The 16,532-nt window shown below is 52.8% G+C and overlaps 1 protein-coding gene across 1 annotated transcript; it reads right to left on the reverse strand.

The window, feature by feature from the left end:
• Positions 1 to 4,134: 4,134 nt before the first annotated feature.
• Positions 4,135 to 16,223, reverse strand: LOC119106384 (prolactin regulatory element-binding protein). Its single transcript, XM_037230019.1, has 10 exons — positions 16,143 to 16,223; positions 11,252 to 11,447; positions 10,729 to 10,942; positions 10,046 to 10,196; positions 9,224 to 9,407; positions 8,538 to 8,659; positions 8,127 to 8,263; positions 6,995 to 7,095; positions 6,218 to 6,377; positions 4,135 to 4,692 (listed from the first exon to the last, which is right to left on the reverse strand). Exons 2-10 carry the CDS (start codon positions 11,393 to 11,395, stop codon positions 4,607 to 4,609), a joined length of 1,299 nt encoding a protein of 432 aa, XP_037085914.1. The 5' UTR covers positions 11,396 to 11,447; positions 16,143 to 16,223; the 3' UTR covers positions 4,135 to 4,606.
• Positions 16,224 to 16,532: the final 309 nt, after the last annotated feature.

Raw genomic sequence — 16,532 nt, forward strand, 5'->3', positions numbered from 1 at the left:
ATCCCCCCCCCCCCCCCCCCCCCCCCCCCCCCCCCCCCCCCCCCCCCCCCCCCCCCCCACCCCCCCCCCCCCCCCCCCCCCCCCCCCCACCCCCCCCCCCCCCCCCCCCCCCCCCCCCACCCCCCCCCCCCCCCCCCCCCACCCCCAACCGAACGAAGGCTATCTAGCTGGCCACCGGGCACGTGTTAAGACTCATAGAACTGCTTTCGTTGTTCTTGTTTTTGCGCGAGCGCTGACCTCGCAAACAAAGTTTGTCATCCCAGCAAATCAAACGATACTGCATTCGATCATTTGAGAAAAAGGGATCTCATGTCGGTCTGTTTGTGCCGTACACTGCCACAGCACAAACAGAGCCTGCTGGGCACTGCTCGCGACCCACTCAGTAACTCTTCACTTTCACTGACTTAATACCGAATGTCCACGTCTTTCTTATCTTGAGCCGCTTATTCCCCTGGGTGTCATCAGCTACACGGAACGTATGGCACGGTAAGCACTTCGTTGCCTTCGGGGAAGGAACGCCGCTGTCCAGCCACGGAGTCAAACGCAGCGTGGTGCTTGAAATGATTTCCTGCATGTCACCGATAACCGGAGGGTTTCGACGCACAAATACAGCACGAAAACTTTTTTTTCTCGCCGTCAGAATATGTCAGATGTTCAGAATGATAGGAAAGCGTGCCATAACCAATGGAGCACACCTTCTCTTCCGCCTGTGTGTTCGTACCAACGCCGGCAGCGCGGACTGCCTCCACAGCCGTTCCTGTGAGCCTGGCGGACCAGAAGAGCGTGTCTCCCCATCTTCGGTGTCAGGCTGTGTGAAGAGACCACACGCGAGCCTGTTACTGTTACAAGCCCAATAACAAAACCATCCGAAGTGATTTGTGGAGCACCGTTCTCCTAGAAAACAAAGCTTCCAGCACAATCGTCAACGTCGCTATCAAAGTTCCGCCGGTCCGGCCGCGGCTTCAGTTCTGCAACAAAATCGCGGGCTCCGTTTGATCATAACAGCCTCGAGGTTCTCTCACGGTTTCCCCGAAGGGACCGCCACATGTCACGTTCTGTTTCCTGCGGCTCGTCGCGCCTGTGGCAGTTGGCCGATGCAGGCGCGCGGCCGTGGAGGGGCGCCGGCCATGCCAATGGACGGGTTTGACAAGCCGTCTGCCGCCATTGTCGCCCGGCCGTACCGCGTAACAGACATGACCTCTGACTGACCTCTGACAGCAGGGAGCGGCGGGGCATACGTCGAAGCCAGTCGTCGTTCGGGCGCCTCGGCACCAGTGAGGAGGGCACAGGTGGTTCTCGTCCGGGCTGACCGGATTCGGATCCGGATTCCACATCCGACCCCGTCCCCGAGGTGTCCGCCCCATGGGATGCCAGCCCGCGGCGGCGGCATACCGGCCTTCGCTGGTCGGTGCTGCGGCACCAGGTCTAGTCGGCGTGATGGTGCGCGCTCACGCGCACGTTCCTACGGAACGGGAGTCGAACGCAAGCCCGTGTGTGAGTTGGTTATGAAGATAGATCACTCCGCTACAGATAATGTGACGCGTCTTGCGTAAAGGTCTCTTGCAACTCTTATGACTTCAATCACATCTGGATCCAGAATCACCGTTCCGCCACATGGCCGGCCTGTACTTGAGCTGGGCTTGGGCTTGTTCGCCGTCAATCGCCGCAACTCAGCAAGTACACGCCACCAAATCGGTAGAGTCGCGCTACTCACCAAAAATTAGCATGTGGTGTCGAATGTTTTCATGGGATTTCTTTCCAAGCGCTGCCTGTCTGCATAATGTGTTGTCCATTGTCAACCCAAGCCAGTGATCGGTACTGAGACTTTTAATTCTGATTTCTAGTTATAATAACTTTGGACAGATAACTTTGGTACATTTGCGGCGCCTGTTATGTATGTACATCACCCTACGCACCAACGAATCGGGCAAGGTACAAACGACGCGACGCCCATCCCTCCGGAAAACTTGACGAGAAGTGAATATGAGTCTGCGAGAACACTCATCAGCATGATAAAGACAGACCACATCCCGGAGCAATTTCAATTTACCCCAGCAAATCAAATTTCGCAGCACAGTAGATAAACAACAGGACATTAATAATGAGATAAAGTCATCGCTGGTAATAATCGCGGTCATATGTCCGCCGCCTGCGGATGTTGTTTTGGCGCTGCGTCTGCGACAGCGAGCGGCAGCAATAATCAATACCGCGTGGGCGGTGACAGAATTCAACAACGCCGCATAGAGGTGGACGGCATCGACCGCCATTCGGAAAACCTCTGGGCCGGGTTGCAGCGTGGACGGTAACCGGCGCTGTGGCACTTCAGAGGCCAACAGGGCACGCTGTTTGCTTCCGCGGGGTTTCATGGACTTAACCTGCCCGATGATCCGACTAAGTCAACATAGTTGCTAAAAAGGGCAACCGATGATGGTGCCGCACCTTAGCAGCTTAAAAATGGAGCACACGTGGAACGATGGAATGTGGCGATGCGCCTGGTCTTTCTTTGTTCCTTGAGAATGACCGTATCTAGTGGAAACCACCAAACGTTCAGCCCGGAGGGAATGGGCTGCAGCGCTCAGACCTCAGGCAGGTGGCCTGCTTGTGGAGCGTCGTCGGTGTTCCGACTTGAACTGCCTGAGGCACCGGCGCACTGATCGCGCTCCGTCCCCTGCCTGAGCCGCCTCCAGGGGAGCCGCCCTCGCCACCGGCCGCGGTGCTACCTCCGGATCTAGTCGGCTCCCTGTGAGGCACCTCCGACGCTGGTTGCTTCCATCAGATCGCTCCGATGCAGAGTGAGCAATGACGCTCTTGTCTGCTGATACATGGTACACATATCACGTATATATATATATATATATATATATATATATATATATATATATATATATATATATATATAGCGTTTCGTGGACATGGGTGAAAATTTATCTGCCTAGTACTCGGCCACGATCCGAACTAAATTTGCATGCTTCGCACACATCACATTGCTTGCAATATTTTAGCCTTGCGATGTCCCAAGCGAGTTTATTTCTCTTCCGCTGGACTGCGATTAGGACCTAGTCTGCAGCGGTCCTGCAGCCACGCGAATGGACAGCCTGGATAGAGGTTACCCATCCAGAAGTGACCACCAGGGCTGTAGCATGTGTCCCCGCCCCCTAATGTGTCTAACCAGCCCACACCACCCACCAGTGAGACCTGTTCCTGTCCAGTGAAGTCACCTGTCCCTGTCAATAAGTGTCTGACCTATCGTTGCTGACTGGAGTCACTTGCCTGCCTCCAGCCAATAGTGTCTGTCCCGCCCCACACCCACCGGGCATATGGCCGCTGCTTACCCACTGGGGTGGCCGACCCGCCCACATCCAATGGCGTTCAGACCAGTCTATACCTGCTGGGGTGTCCCAACTGTTCCGGACCCACGGGAATGTCCCAACTGTTCCGCACCCACGGGAATGTCCCAACTGTTCCGCACCCACGGGAATGTCCCAACTGTTCCAGATCCACGGGAATGTCCCAACTGTTCCGCACCCATGGGAATGTCCCAACTGTTCCGGACCCACGGGAATGTCCCAACTGTCGTTATCCATTGGAGGGGCCCACCTGTCATTATCCGCTTAAATATCCCACCTGTCCCTACCCACTAGTGTCACAAACTGTCCTTGCCCAGTGGATTGTCCCAGCTTTTCCCGCAGATCGCAGCGTCCCATCCGTTTCCTGTAATGTCTGACTTATCTCTGCCTTATGAGTGCGACACTTATAACCACAGCCTGGACACCCCAGCTGACCCACCGGCTGCGGTGTCCTACCTGTCCGCACCCTTCAGTGACTGGCCAATCCCTATCCACTGGATTATCTCACAGGCCCCCCGAGCACTGATGCCTTCCACGCACCGCAGTGTGCCACCTGACAACAGCCAGTTCAGCCTGCCTTATTGTCATATACATGGTCTAGTCTGGAACGAGCCGATCGTGCCTGTGATTGGAGAGGCTCCCCGTTACCATGGCGACCGACGTTGATGGTACTGTGGCGCCCCGCGTCCGCGATCGCCATAACAGTCCTGCGGGCCTTCAGTATACCGTCGCTCGCAGACTGCACCTTGCCGCTGTGCGTGTCCGCATAACGAAGAAGCAATCATAATTGTTTTTAATCAGATATAGTCACCATGTATTTTACATCAGGAACTCACAACTTTTCCAAAGCACAAAAGCGTGGCTTGACGATCACATATCAGTACGACACGGAACGTATGTCCCGAGCGTTGCCGGCGACACAGATCACCACGCCAGACGACCTTCACAACGGAACCCCGCATCACCAGGCAGGACGTGGACCCCAGAGTTCAGGGCTATCACGGGGCGTGGCTCGGGCACGTATCAACCGATGATTGCCCCGCGCCGTACAACCAACAACACAACACGTACAGCCACCAGCAACACCCTAGAGCATGCTTATTGCCAAGAAGAAAACAAAACGAAAAGTGATCATCGCAGTTGGTCTTGACGAGGCGCTTGTGCAGTGATATGGCTGCAGCCGCCTGCGGCCCCATCCACCGGCGGGAGCCTTCTGTCCCACGCTCGGCTTACGCAGAATGGTGCTAACCCACGTCCAATCATATGCCCAACATGCTGCAGACGACGAACGTCAGCACCATCACCACCACCACTATAAGGCTGGCCAGCATCACTGAGATGGTCCCTGAAACAGCGGGAGCGGTCAGCGAGGGGGGCGCTGCGTCCGCCTCAGGACCCGCGGCGGCGTAGACAGTCCCCACCGACGTCCACTGCCGGACACGCCACGCGTCCAGTTCACACGGACGTGGAGCACGAACGCAGGGGACAACACGCTGCCAGCCGGTCTCCACACACCTGGGCGATCAGAGCCATGCGTGGAGCGGGTCAGCCTCGGACGAGTGACCCGAGCACATCAGCGCAGGCCAGGCTGGGTCTGCCCGGACGCTGCGGGACAGCCGCGGCGCGGCAGCTCCGTAAAGACAGACAGACATGCCGAGCGGCCGAGCTTCGGGACCACGGACCACGACCGTCTCAGCGCGCTCTGGACTGTTCGGAAGCGGTACGCACAAACAAGCCAATCAGGAGAAAGCCGGCTCGAAGGCACTTCCTCGGACAAAGCCGCTCATTTCTTAAGACTTTGCGGCACACGAACTCTAATCTAAAACCCTGCTCGGACTGCAAGCCGGTTAAGTTGGCTAACTTTCATACTGACACAAGGAGCCCAAGTTCGCAGCTTCCCTACAGCACCCAAAAACGCGCTAAACTGTGGCGTCTTTGGGACCGCCAGGTCACGGCCCTGGCTGGGGCAACGACGGTGTAGTGTTATCGGTCTGCCATCCACCAAACCTTTGGGACCGCCAGGTCACGGCCCTGGCTGGGGCAGCGTCGGTGTAGTATTATCGGTCTGCCATCCACCAAACCTTTGGGGCCGCCAGGTCACGGTCCTGGCTGGGGCAGCGACGGTGTAGTGTTATCGGTCTGCCATCCACCAGACCTTTAGGACCGCCAGATCACGGTACTGGCTGGGGCAGCGACGGTGTAGTGCTATCGGTCTGCCGTCCACCAGACCTTTGGGTCGAACCGTTCACCTTTGGGTAAACCGTGACTGTGCGGTGTTGCCATCCTAATGCCCGGCAAAACCACGCGTGAGTGCCAAAGCTGGACTAACCGCATATAAGGATGCTAGATACGCAATACTAGTTCCGGCGCTCGGTGTGACCCGACATATCGCAGCTATTCCAGCGAGCTGTCACGGCCTGGTCCGGTTGGCGCGCAACAGTCGTGCCGCTGTGCCGCCACCAGTAGTTCGGAGTCCTGTCGCCAGAGGCAGCACGCTCGCCTCAACGCGACCAAGAGCGTTGTGCGCGCGATTTGGTTGCTTCCCTTTCGTGTGATTACGCAGTGTGATGCCGTTGAGGTGGCCAGTGTGTTTCTTGGCCACTTCGCCAACTGCGAGCATCGCGCGGATCACAGCAGCGATGTCCCGCACCATGGCAGGTCCGTCGATGTGCAGACTCAATGTCTCCTCTCGGGCACAAGCTCACCTCGGCGCGGGCGTCTGCGTTAACTGCGTGTCTGGGAAACCAGAGGTACGGGGTTCGATTCCCCGCGGTACCCGCCCTTCCTGCCAGGGTGAGAGGTAGGCGACGCCATATAGCCTCAGCAGGTGAGTGCGTCGTAAAGCCCCGATCACACACACACACACTCACCTCGGCGCGCCACGTGGTGGATCTTGACCTGGTTGTCGACGCTGATGCTGACCACGCTGGCGTCGCTGTTGCCGGTGACGGCGCGCGCCGCCTCGCCCGACGGCAGGAACTCCAGGCCCGTCACGAACGTGTGGTGCGCGCTCTCCACCGTTTTCAGCAGCTGCCGGCGGCAGGTCACAGGTCACCGCCCGGGCCGAGCGGCCACGGTCACGGCCACAGTCAGGTCACAGACCGCTGCAGCGGCGCACCCTCGGGTCACAGACGTCACTGACGGCGGGGGCTTCAGGCCCGCCACGAGCGCGTGGTGCGCGCTGTCCACTGTCCCGAGCAGCTGGTGGAGGCACGTCAGGGATCACAGGAACAGATGGCATGATAATGACCCATCTGGCGGAGAGCGGTACAACTGAATAGCAAAACATATGATAGGCTTTTCACCAAAACAACTTCGCCGAAAATAAACAAATGCACAGTTGTAATGAGTTCTCACTGAACGGCGCACTTTGTGTTTTGTACTCAAAGCGTTGTTTATCTTTATGAGCTCTGGGTTGTTAGAATACCTAGTTCAAAGGGAAACTATTACCCCAAGGCTGCGGAGCTCGAACCAGACACCAGCCGCCGGAGCCGGTGGCGCACACGTGTGCTTAATGATCTACAGAACACGGCAGCCGCGATCACGCACGGTCAGATCACGTGACACGGCTCCCGCTGATCAAGGGAGGACACGTGACGCAGCCTCGGCTGGCCGAGGGCGGTCACATGCCGCCGCTGCTGCCTGACCTGCAGGCTGAAGCTGATGTAGATGCTAACAGAGCCCGTCTCCATGGAGCCCACGGCCAGGAAACGGCCGTCGTCACTGACGGCTAGCGCCGACAGGCTGCCTGCAGCACAAACACGGGCAGTCACGGCCGGGCACAGCACAACACCGCATCTAGCACCGACAGGCTGCCTGCATCGCAAACACGGGCAGTCATGGCCGGATACAGTACAACACCGATGCGATACCACCGGTTATGGCCGCAGCATGTGGTGTTGTCACAACTATTCCAAGTACAGGACGGCTGGGATGACACTGGCAGCGACTGCGGCGGCCGACGTACGGACTACCACGTGCTGTTACAGTGTCTGTCGCGCGGTCACAACGGCATTAAACTTACGAACACTCAAGTGTTATTGTGACACTGTGGAGGCGACTGCCGATTCATAAACAGCCAATGACGTCTCCATCTCACCATGTACGAGTTGGTAAGAAGATACATTCAATGGACGCCACAATTCAGCAGTCAAGATTGCAGTCACACGGTAGACAACTTATCATTCACTCACTGAAGCTTTCGTTCGTCCAGTGATTCACTTATTCATGCATTCAGCAATTCCTCCACATGTTCATGTATTCATATTTGCATTCGTCCATTCAAAGGATTCATTCATTCACTTTGCATGTCTGCTTCCACTCATTCATACATCAATTTACGCATGCATACGTTCATTTACTCACTCACACATTTACCCATTGATCCACACGTGGATTCATTCGTGCATTCAAGCGTTCACTTATTAAATCACTCAATTAAGCTTTCATGCTTTCATTCATGCGTTCTTTCATTCATTGATATGTGCATTCATTAATTCATTATTCATTCGTGCATTCAACCGTTCACTTATTCAATCACTCAAATAAACATGCATTATTTCATTCACGCATTCTTTCATTCATTGATATGCACATTCATTCATACATAGATTCGCAGTGCTCATGAAACCTTGTGGGCGTCAACGTCCAAGCCCGACAACGGCCGATGTGTTGCCCCTCAGATGTGCACGACATTCAACAGGCAACGGACGCCCTGCACACATCCTGCAATCAGCTGCATCAGCGTGGCCGCGCTCGAGCGCGCTCCCACGCCCCCACCTGGAACGGTTACTATCTTCTCCGGCACGAAGGAGGTGGTGTTCCACTTCACGATGTACCCGGGCTTGCGGGAAGCCACCGGGTTGTGGAGGGTGTACAGGCGGAAGTTGTTCTTGTCGCCCTCGACAATGCCGAATCTGTAACGCGGGACAATGGGCGAGAAGTCAGCCCAGTCACAGCTCAGCTTACCGGCATCTCGACAGAATTCCATGTCAGGAGACGGCTGGGCAATAAGGCGTTTACGTGCGGAGGCAGGCATTGGATGAAAATGAACCTATAACGGATTCTGACCGAACAGTTCCGAGTTTCGATTGAGTATGGCAAAAGTTCAAACAAAACAGCTGTGTGGTGAAAGCCGATAGCATCGATTGACGCCAGCAGCTTAAGACACCACGGAAAGACGGCACGCACCTGCATTTCTTGAAGATGTACTTGCACCCCTTCTGCGGAGGATCGAAGTCTAGTTGGGCAACCTTCTTTCCATCCTTGACGTTCCAAACATTGCACTTGTTGTCTTTTCCGATGCTGACGATCTGAAAAAGCGGCGTTATGAAAGTGCTTGCACCTACCGCAGCACTGCCACCGTGTCCACCAACTGAAGGCCCGTCGAATCCTGAGTCCGTGACACATGGTGACCGGCGGCACCCTAACGCACCTCGGCGTTCCGAAGCGCACGGCTGCACCGGTGTGGTGACCTGTCACGGCCCGGCGGCACCGGGTCACGCTGGCGCCCCGGCATCTAGGACCAAACAACCCAGCCAGCGACCGCCCGCCACCTGACGCCAACACTGCCGCGCCCGCCCCACCGACCCAGACAGAGGGGTGGGAGCACCGGACGACCGGACAAAGGGGTGAGAGCACCGGATGACCGGACAGGGGATGGGAGCACCGGACGACCGGACACAGGGGGTGAGAGCACCGGACGACCGGACACAGGGGTGAGAGCACCGGACAACCGGACACAGGGGTGGGAGCACCGGACGAACTGACAGGGGGATGGCCGCACCGGATGACCGGACAGAGGGGTGAGAGCACTGGACGGCCAGACAAACGGGTGTGAGCACCAGATGACAGAGCGCGGCTCGCCGCCGGCCCACCTTGGATCCGGACGGGCTGATGTCAATGTCGTCGATCTCCTTGGCGTGCGCCTTGACGTCGCGCAGCTTGGCGAGGCCGGGGTATTTCCAGACGCGCAGGTGGCCGTCGCAGCCGCCCGTCACCAGGAACGTCCGGTCCAGGCTCACGCGCACCATCTTCTGGAACGAGTCGTCCCCCTTGGTGCTGCAAGCGGCGCGGCGGCATCAGATCAGCGCCAGGACGGCCGGCGCTGGTGCGGGACCCAACGATGCCCGTTAGCACTTGTTACGGACATGCGGCGGCGCTTCACGCAGCAGCGTGCTGTGTGGGAACGCACCGCAGCCACGGCGGTGGATAAACAACTGGACTTGCCCATGTGAATGTGAACGTGTTGGCCCGCCGCCACCTCCAACGACTTGTGAATCAGAGCCAGGACATTAGTCACATCGAAGTCCCTGCGCCACAGATCGCTTAGAGATGACACCAGAGGTTTGTTTGCATCATCAAGCCCGTCCAAAACCAACTTCGAAGCTCGTACAACACGACGCTGACAACAGGTAGTGAAAGGGAGGCGTTCTCTTGCCCCTGCAAAGCGGGTGTGAGGCGACGCAACAGGCAGCGGTCGGGTTGGTGACAGGCAATGTTGGGGCGGTGGCGGGAGACCGGGGCGGTGGTACCACACCCTAAAACCGAGGCAGCACAGCCCTTGACGGTGGAGGAACCACCTGGGATGGCGGCAGAACGGACTGGAATCCCGGCAAGAGACGGAAAAAACGGCGAACACAATGGCCCTGCGCCAAAACAGCCTGCGACTGCGACCGAAGCACAAGGGGACGGCTCACTTGAAATCGGTGCGGACGGACTCCTGGGTGGTGATGTTGAAGCCGATTCTCTTGTTGCCGGACGGGTGGCGTCCTTTCCTGAAGAAGCGGCCCTCCTGACTGTTGCTCAGCGACTCGCTCTTCCTGCGCCGCCGGGTCTGCACGAACTTGTCTGCGCGGCAGAGGGCGGGCCGTCCGGTATCCCTCAGCACAGCGGGCGCCGGCCTGTACGGATCCCCACGCGAGACCACCCAACAACGCGCGTCCAAGCACCGTGCATGCTGCGGAGCCCTGGCTCTGCCAGCATGCGGGGGCAGCGAGGATCGTCATGATGGCGGGTACATGTGTCGATAGATTGTCTAACAAACTCATACATCCACGGGCGAATGCGGAGGCCCGACAGCCAAGTGCCACTGCGAACAATAAACACAAGTGTTCATGGTCAAGCATAGGACAGCATGAATAAATCCAAATTACGAAGCATATTTACAATCGCCCGAACCAACGTGCATGCCCACAGACCAACATACATCCTCACAAACCGATTCAGAAATCAATTAACGAAGTCAAAGATTCGATATCTCACATAAAAGCACAACGGCGCTTGCTGACCGCACTAGCACACAAACACCAACGAGCGCCCACTTCCCCCTCCACGCACGGCTGCGGGGCCAAGCGCTCCCCATCGGCGGCGTCCAGCTGACCTTCGTCGGGCAGGACGTGTCCCTCCTTGTCCTCCTCCACGAGCTTGCGGCTGATCTGGTACAGCTGGAGGTCGTCGTCGAGCCCTGCGGCCAGCACTTCCTGACGGCCGTACGAGAACGCCACGCAGTTCATGATGGCCTTGTTGCCGGTCTCGTGCCAGGCCACCTCTTCTGCCTCCGTCTGGCTGCCCGAGTGCGTCAGCTCGAAGATTTGCTGGCGGGGGAGGAGCAACTTTAAGGGGCCGATGATGTGACGAGAAGCTGTTCCAGCAGAGCTCAGTTACATGCTGTCATGAGATAGAATGATGTTCAGGTGATCAAACATTGGTGGTCATCACTCTAGTTGTTCGATTTTTTCCTCGTATTTTCCTGGTTGTCACTAGCAAATTTCTTTAAGATATGAAGCATACCAGCACATTTTTTATTCAGTACAGCAGGTAATCATATCTTGGAAGCCAGGAACCAATGACCACATGCAACAAACTCACGGACATGCGAATGTGTTTGTGCCCAGAATACTCACAAATCCATTGGCCACTCCGGTCTTCGCCGAGCCGCCACCACCCGCCACAAGGATGTGCTGACCGGACAGCGCCTTGATGGTGTACAAGGGGAATGATACTTTGGCTAGCAGCTCCCCAGAGGGATTTTCATCCTTGTCAGACATCTCTGAGCACCGGGCGGGCTGACAGTGCTGGCAGTGTACGTGTGTATCTCCCCTGCAAGCAAGAGTGGCAACAAGTTAAGAATGTTAATGGAAGCACCCAAACACATCATAAATCAGAGGCAGATATTCTGAGTGATGTCATTCAAGGCCCACACTCTGGGGCCGGGCAATTTGCACCTGTTTGTTTGAAGAGTTTTGCAGAGTTTGCACAGTTCTCATGATTGGAACTGTCTTCATAATCCTGGCAGTTTATAAACATGCAACACAAATACTAACTAGCAAAGTGCACACTTGTATCATAACCTGATCTTGATTGTGAAATCTTGAAGGTTGCAGTATGAAGTGGGGTTCCCAGAAATAACATAAAAATATTCTTCTCTCATAACTCGTCAGATCTAGCCACAAAATACCTTATACATGATCTAGGTTCTTTTATGCAATTTCATCATGTGACAACTTTGCATTGCAAATGAAGGGAACTTTCAAAGTGTCACCAGAACTGCTTATCTCTGAATACATTATCATCCCAGCTGTTCCAAGGTATGTACACACAGCCTTGGCAGTCAGGCTGCTGCAGGCAGGCCAGTATGCAAACCATGGCGATGGAATGCCTAGGATGACTTCTGTTTGCTCCAAAATATGCCTTAACTGTCACAATGCAGCTCACCACTGGCCCTAAATAGCATGATCTGTCCCACTTCAGGAAGTACCTCAACTAAAAAAATAACTTCATTTTTGCACCAGCCCTGCCTCAAAAATCATTACCATGTACATGTCCCAAAATTCATACATCTGGACTATTCTTTATGCTCCTGAAATTGTCAACTCTGCCCTGCCACTGCCACCATTTGCCAAGCATGCAACACACACTTGTCATGCCAAGCTCAAAGGAAAGGCACCCAAAAATCCAACTGACAGGCATCCTTCATGCATCTTCATATCAGAAAAGAGCAAAATGGTCTGATTCCCAACATAGCTACCACAAATGAGCATTCCATGAATTGCCTAATTAGCCAGATCAAGATGCTTAAATGTCACACTGCATGGAAAAAACTGCTTGAAACCTTCCTTGTATGAGATTGATATGGTTTGGTTCCGGGACAATTCAGACAGCCACAGGCAACAATTCCTGATGTGTGCAGCTGACAGTTTGAAACCCTGGTGATGCCCCTGATGTTCAGACTGAGAAACACCTTAATCAGAGTTTCTTAGAGTGGTGCTCTGAGCTGTGTTTATCTCATTCATGCTGTCTGAAAAACTTGAGCCTTTGCATGTCAGATATCACTGTCAACATCTTGACATATTTCATCTCAGCTCATATATTCTCATCACCTAACCTAATAGCTCAGTCCCCACCACCTGCCACAGGCCATCCCGATCAGAAGTGCACAGCATGCACCTAAAATCCCTTCAACCCTTCCCTCCATGGGTGTAGGCAGGTACTCTAGCCCACTGACCCCCTGGACTATCAGGATAGGCTGTTATGTTTGGCAGATGGGCACTCAAGTGCCATCACAGCATTTTTGTAGCCTCTCTGTCTATCAGTTAGCACACCTGCCTACCAATCCATCCATCAGTGGTGGGGTGGGTTTGAGTTGCTTCAGGCACTAACTTTTGCCCTTGACAGTTGTGGCCTGCAGCCAATGGCAGTAGTCACAAAGGAAGGTTGGTTCTTGTCAGAGGGCACGACGTCTTGTGCCAACTATTGCAGTACATTCAACTTTTGTGATCAAATTCTGCCATTGTCCTAGAATTGCCGACTTTGGGTGTAAAGCAACAACCTATGAGGAGGAATTTTTCACTCCTTTTCTCCCTATTTTATGTGAATTTTTCACTCCTGCCTGACATCATCTAATCGCACATGCCAAACCCCTATTTCCCTTTCTGAGGTTTTCAGACACCATCCAAAACCGAGCTCACTTGAAACCACCAAGCATAAACGAAGCTCCACGGAACCTGGATACCTATGGCTATGTCCTGCCTCACCTAATCTGAATCATGTCTATGTATGTACAGAGCAAGGGCGCCAGGTACCTCAAAGCCCAAGAACCCCAGCGACTCCAGCCGCTTGCACGCATTGAGTTTGGTTTGTTTATAAAATGCATCACAATCAGCAGCTGTGTGCCAAATGCAATGTTTTCGCACATCCCCTATTATTTTGTTCTCACCACCATACCACGAAAGCAGGGCTTGGTGCAAAGACCAGCAAGGCCTGGTAGATAATTTTATTCCACATACTTCTTTTTTCTCGGGGAAATTTCACCACCAAATTGCATCACTCTCGAAATGCATGGGTGAAAAATTCAAGAAAGGTCTTCTAAATTAACTTTACAAGATGAATATCACCATTTGAGCACTCATGTTAACAGACTTTAAGTAAAATCAGCTGATAACAAAATTTTGCCAGAAAAGTATCAGCCTTTGTATTTCTTTCACTACTTTTGTTTTTCTTGGTATCATACAAGTGTGATACCACTTCATTCTTCCTCTCTTTTTGATCACTTTTAGAGGGACCACCTGCTGCTTAAAATGTTGAGTGATCTCTCTGCAGGATGCTCCAACTGCAAGCTTGTACCTATTTCATATATAAATTGGATTAATTCGCCAGCCGCCCAAATACCTTTGATATGCACCCAAGAGTGAACAGTTCACAGGGAATGAAGAAGATAATTTAAAGCACAGAACTTATTTACCGCCATTTTCCCCCTATTAAACCCTTGGTTAACTGTTTTCCTGGTCCATGGCGGTGCTCAATGATGATAAATCTAAGCCTTTCAAGTGTCTAACTCACCAGGCTACCTGGCAAGGCTATCCTAATGTTGCCATACAGAGCTTTGGGACAGACCTAATGCAACTAATACAGAAGTGTTTGATGGTGAAATTCTGCCCTCTGGAGATGTTTATCATGCACACCTCTTACTTGTTTCACATTTTAATCTTGCATGTTGGTGGGCATGACTGATATTTATATTTGGGCGGGGGGGCGGGCGATGACTGTCTGCCAGCAGACCATGCAAAAGGCACTGACTTTTTGTTTTGAGGGAGCAGGAAGAAGCCAGTAAGTCTCCTGTGAACCAGGTAATCGCTTACCTCACGTGCTTTCAACACATGATTGGTGACCAGAGTTAGACATTTTCTGTTTTAATCCATCGAGCTTTGTCAAAAGACAACTTATGATGCCACAAGGCATACAATGGGCTTATTTTGTTCCATATTCTTGATTAATTGCCCTAAATTTCTTGAAACAGTCCCTGATGGCTGATTTAACCCGATGTTTTTTATAGTTGTCATGGTTTGCTGACTGGCAGATGACTGTACTGTATATATGCACTATTTTTCAACAGGGGTACTCTAAGCTGCATAGCAATTATAATATGACATAAATATTAGTATGTAACAAAAAGTCACACAATCCAATTTAAAATGTGAAGCCAACATCTCAAACTTTATCATCAAAGATCAATAAACAAGCCTAAATAGATGCCTTTGCTGCAGCTGAAAAGGCAAGCAGCAATACTAGCATGTCATATAAAAGTTATGTTACTTTTGGAGAAGATGGAGAAGAGGCATGTGAGGATTACAAAATCTGCTCCTAATCAGGCAGTTCACTATCCCATTTTGGTAGACAATCTTGCCCCTAGTATCTTGTTGGCACCTTAGCCATGGTTTGCATACAGGAAAACCCAATATGAAATATATCCACCCACTGCACCAGTCACTTACATGATGTTGGTCCACTGAACCTGGAGCATATATACACTACCTTAGACTATTTCAGCTTGTGACAGGCTTTGAAAAATTGTTTGAATAATTGTGAGTGCATTTTTGCTCACAATCACTGTGGTAATACCCCAATTCCTTGAAACACTGCCTAAATGCACTGAAACTTATGAGATGTGACCTTATGTGAAAAATTTGTCAGCATATGAATGTCATCCAAACACAGGTTCTCGGATTTATGGTGGGCAGGCGCTAAACTTGCTGCCGAGTTGTTGCTGCTGAGCCACGTATGTTTGTGTAACATGAATTTTTACAGTCTGGATGGTAGGCATGATTCTAAGGTAAGGTTCAGTGACGAGCTACCCAGCTTGTCTATGAAGTGAGGTGCCAGCCATACCATGAGAGGCTCAGACTCCTTCAGTTGCCCTCACTGTACTATCGTCGTTGTAGGTGATACATGGTAACAGTGTACCAGCTGTTTCACGGAGGTATGTCGCTGTCGGAAGAGGAATTCCCGACAAGGCACGACTCGGAGGTGACAAGAGGACACCAATGGAATCTCAGAAAACCTCGAGTTAGGACTCTCATCTGTCGTAACTCATTTAGCACGCGGGTTGTCAACAACTGGAACGCTCCTCCACAACCGGTCGTGTCGTCGACCTCAGTTGAACAGTTCAAGTCCAGGCTTGATATGCATTGGGCTGGCATCATGTACGACGTCGCACACTGAATCTTCCCATAATTTGAGACTGGTTACCGGACCGGGAGCCTGACGAGACCGGGACCTACAGACCTAGTGGCCTTTTACAATTCCATAACCACAATCCATAAGGTAAGATCACCTGATCCTGATCTGATCTCGATCACCTGATTACCTGACCACCATAAGGTAAGGTAAGGTATGATGCAGACTAAGATTTATGACCAGATGCCACTTCCCCTGGTCACGTCTGTATAATGCCGGAATATAAGCATGCCACAACGTGCCCATGACGTTGATAACGAAAAGCGTACATACCGCACTTACCCTATCTGAAGCAATATCGATGCCCAAGTACCCTCCCACGACACACACAATCCACCCCCACTTCGGCAAAACTAAATGACGGTTACGGCGCTGGACCGTGATGATGTCAGCTGACTCCAGCTGACTAGAGCTTTCTGTGATGCACGCCAAAACACTGCAAAATACAACTGCGTAACAAGGAGATAATGCCTAACGCTGACCACTCCTTCTGCTGCCTGTTTTAGGTTTTGGTTTTAATACGATCATAATATCTTTATTTTATGACGAATATAGTGCGAGCAGTCGGTTGTAAGAATGTTACTAATTTTAAGTCAGAATTTCATTTCCAAAACAAATTCGTTTTCTTTTAAATTTGTGTGTAAAAGCTGGCGCACCATCATCAATTCGTGC

The sequence above is a fragment of the Pollicipes pollicipes genome, unplaced genomic scaffold (assembly GCF_011947565.3).
Source record: "Pollicipes pollicipes isolate AB1234 unplaced genomic scaffold, Ppol_2.1 Scaffold_6138;HRSCAF=7277_pilon_pilon_pilon, whole genome shotgun sequence".
Lineage (NCBI taxonomy): Eukaryota > Metazoa > Arthropoda > Thecostraca > Pollicipedomorpha > Pollicipedidae > Pollicipes > Pollicipes pollicipes.

Bases quoted from the DNA above. Each gene is read 5' to 3' on its own strand.
- LOC119106384 (XM_037230019.1), bottom strand. From the start codon at position 11,395: ATGTCTGACAAGGATGAAAATCCCTCTGGGGAGCTGCTAGCCAAAGTA. The intron at 9,408-10,045 runs GTGAGCCGTCCC...CGCCGCTTGCAG, and splicing joins TCCGTCCGCACCGATTTCAA to CACCAAGGGGGACGACTCGT. The intron at 8,264-8,537 runs GTGCGTGCCGTC...CCCGCGTTACAG, and splicing joins TACATCTTCAAGAAATGCAG to ATTCGGCATTGTCGAGGGCG.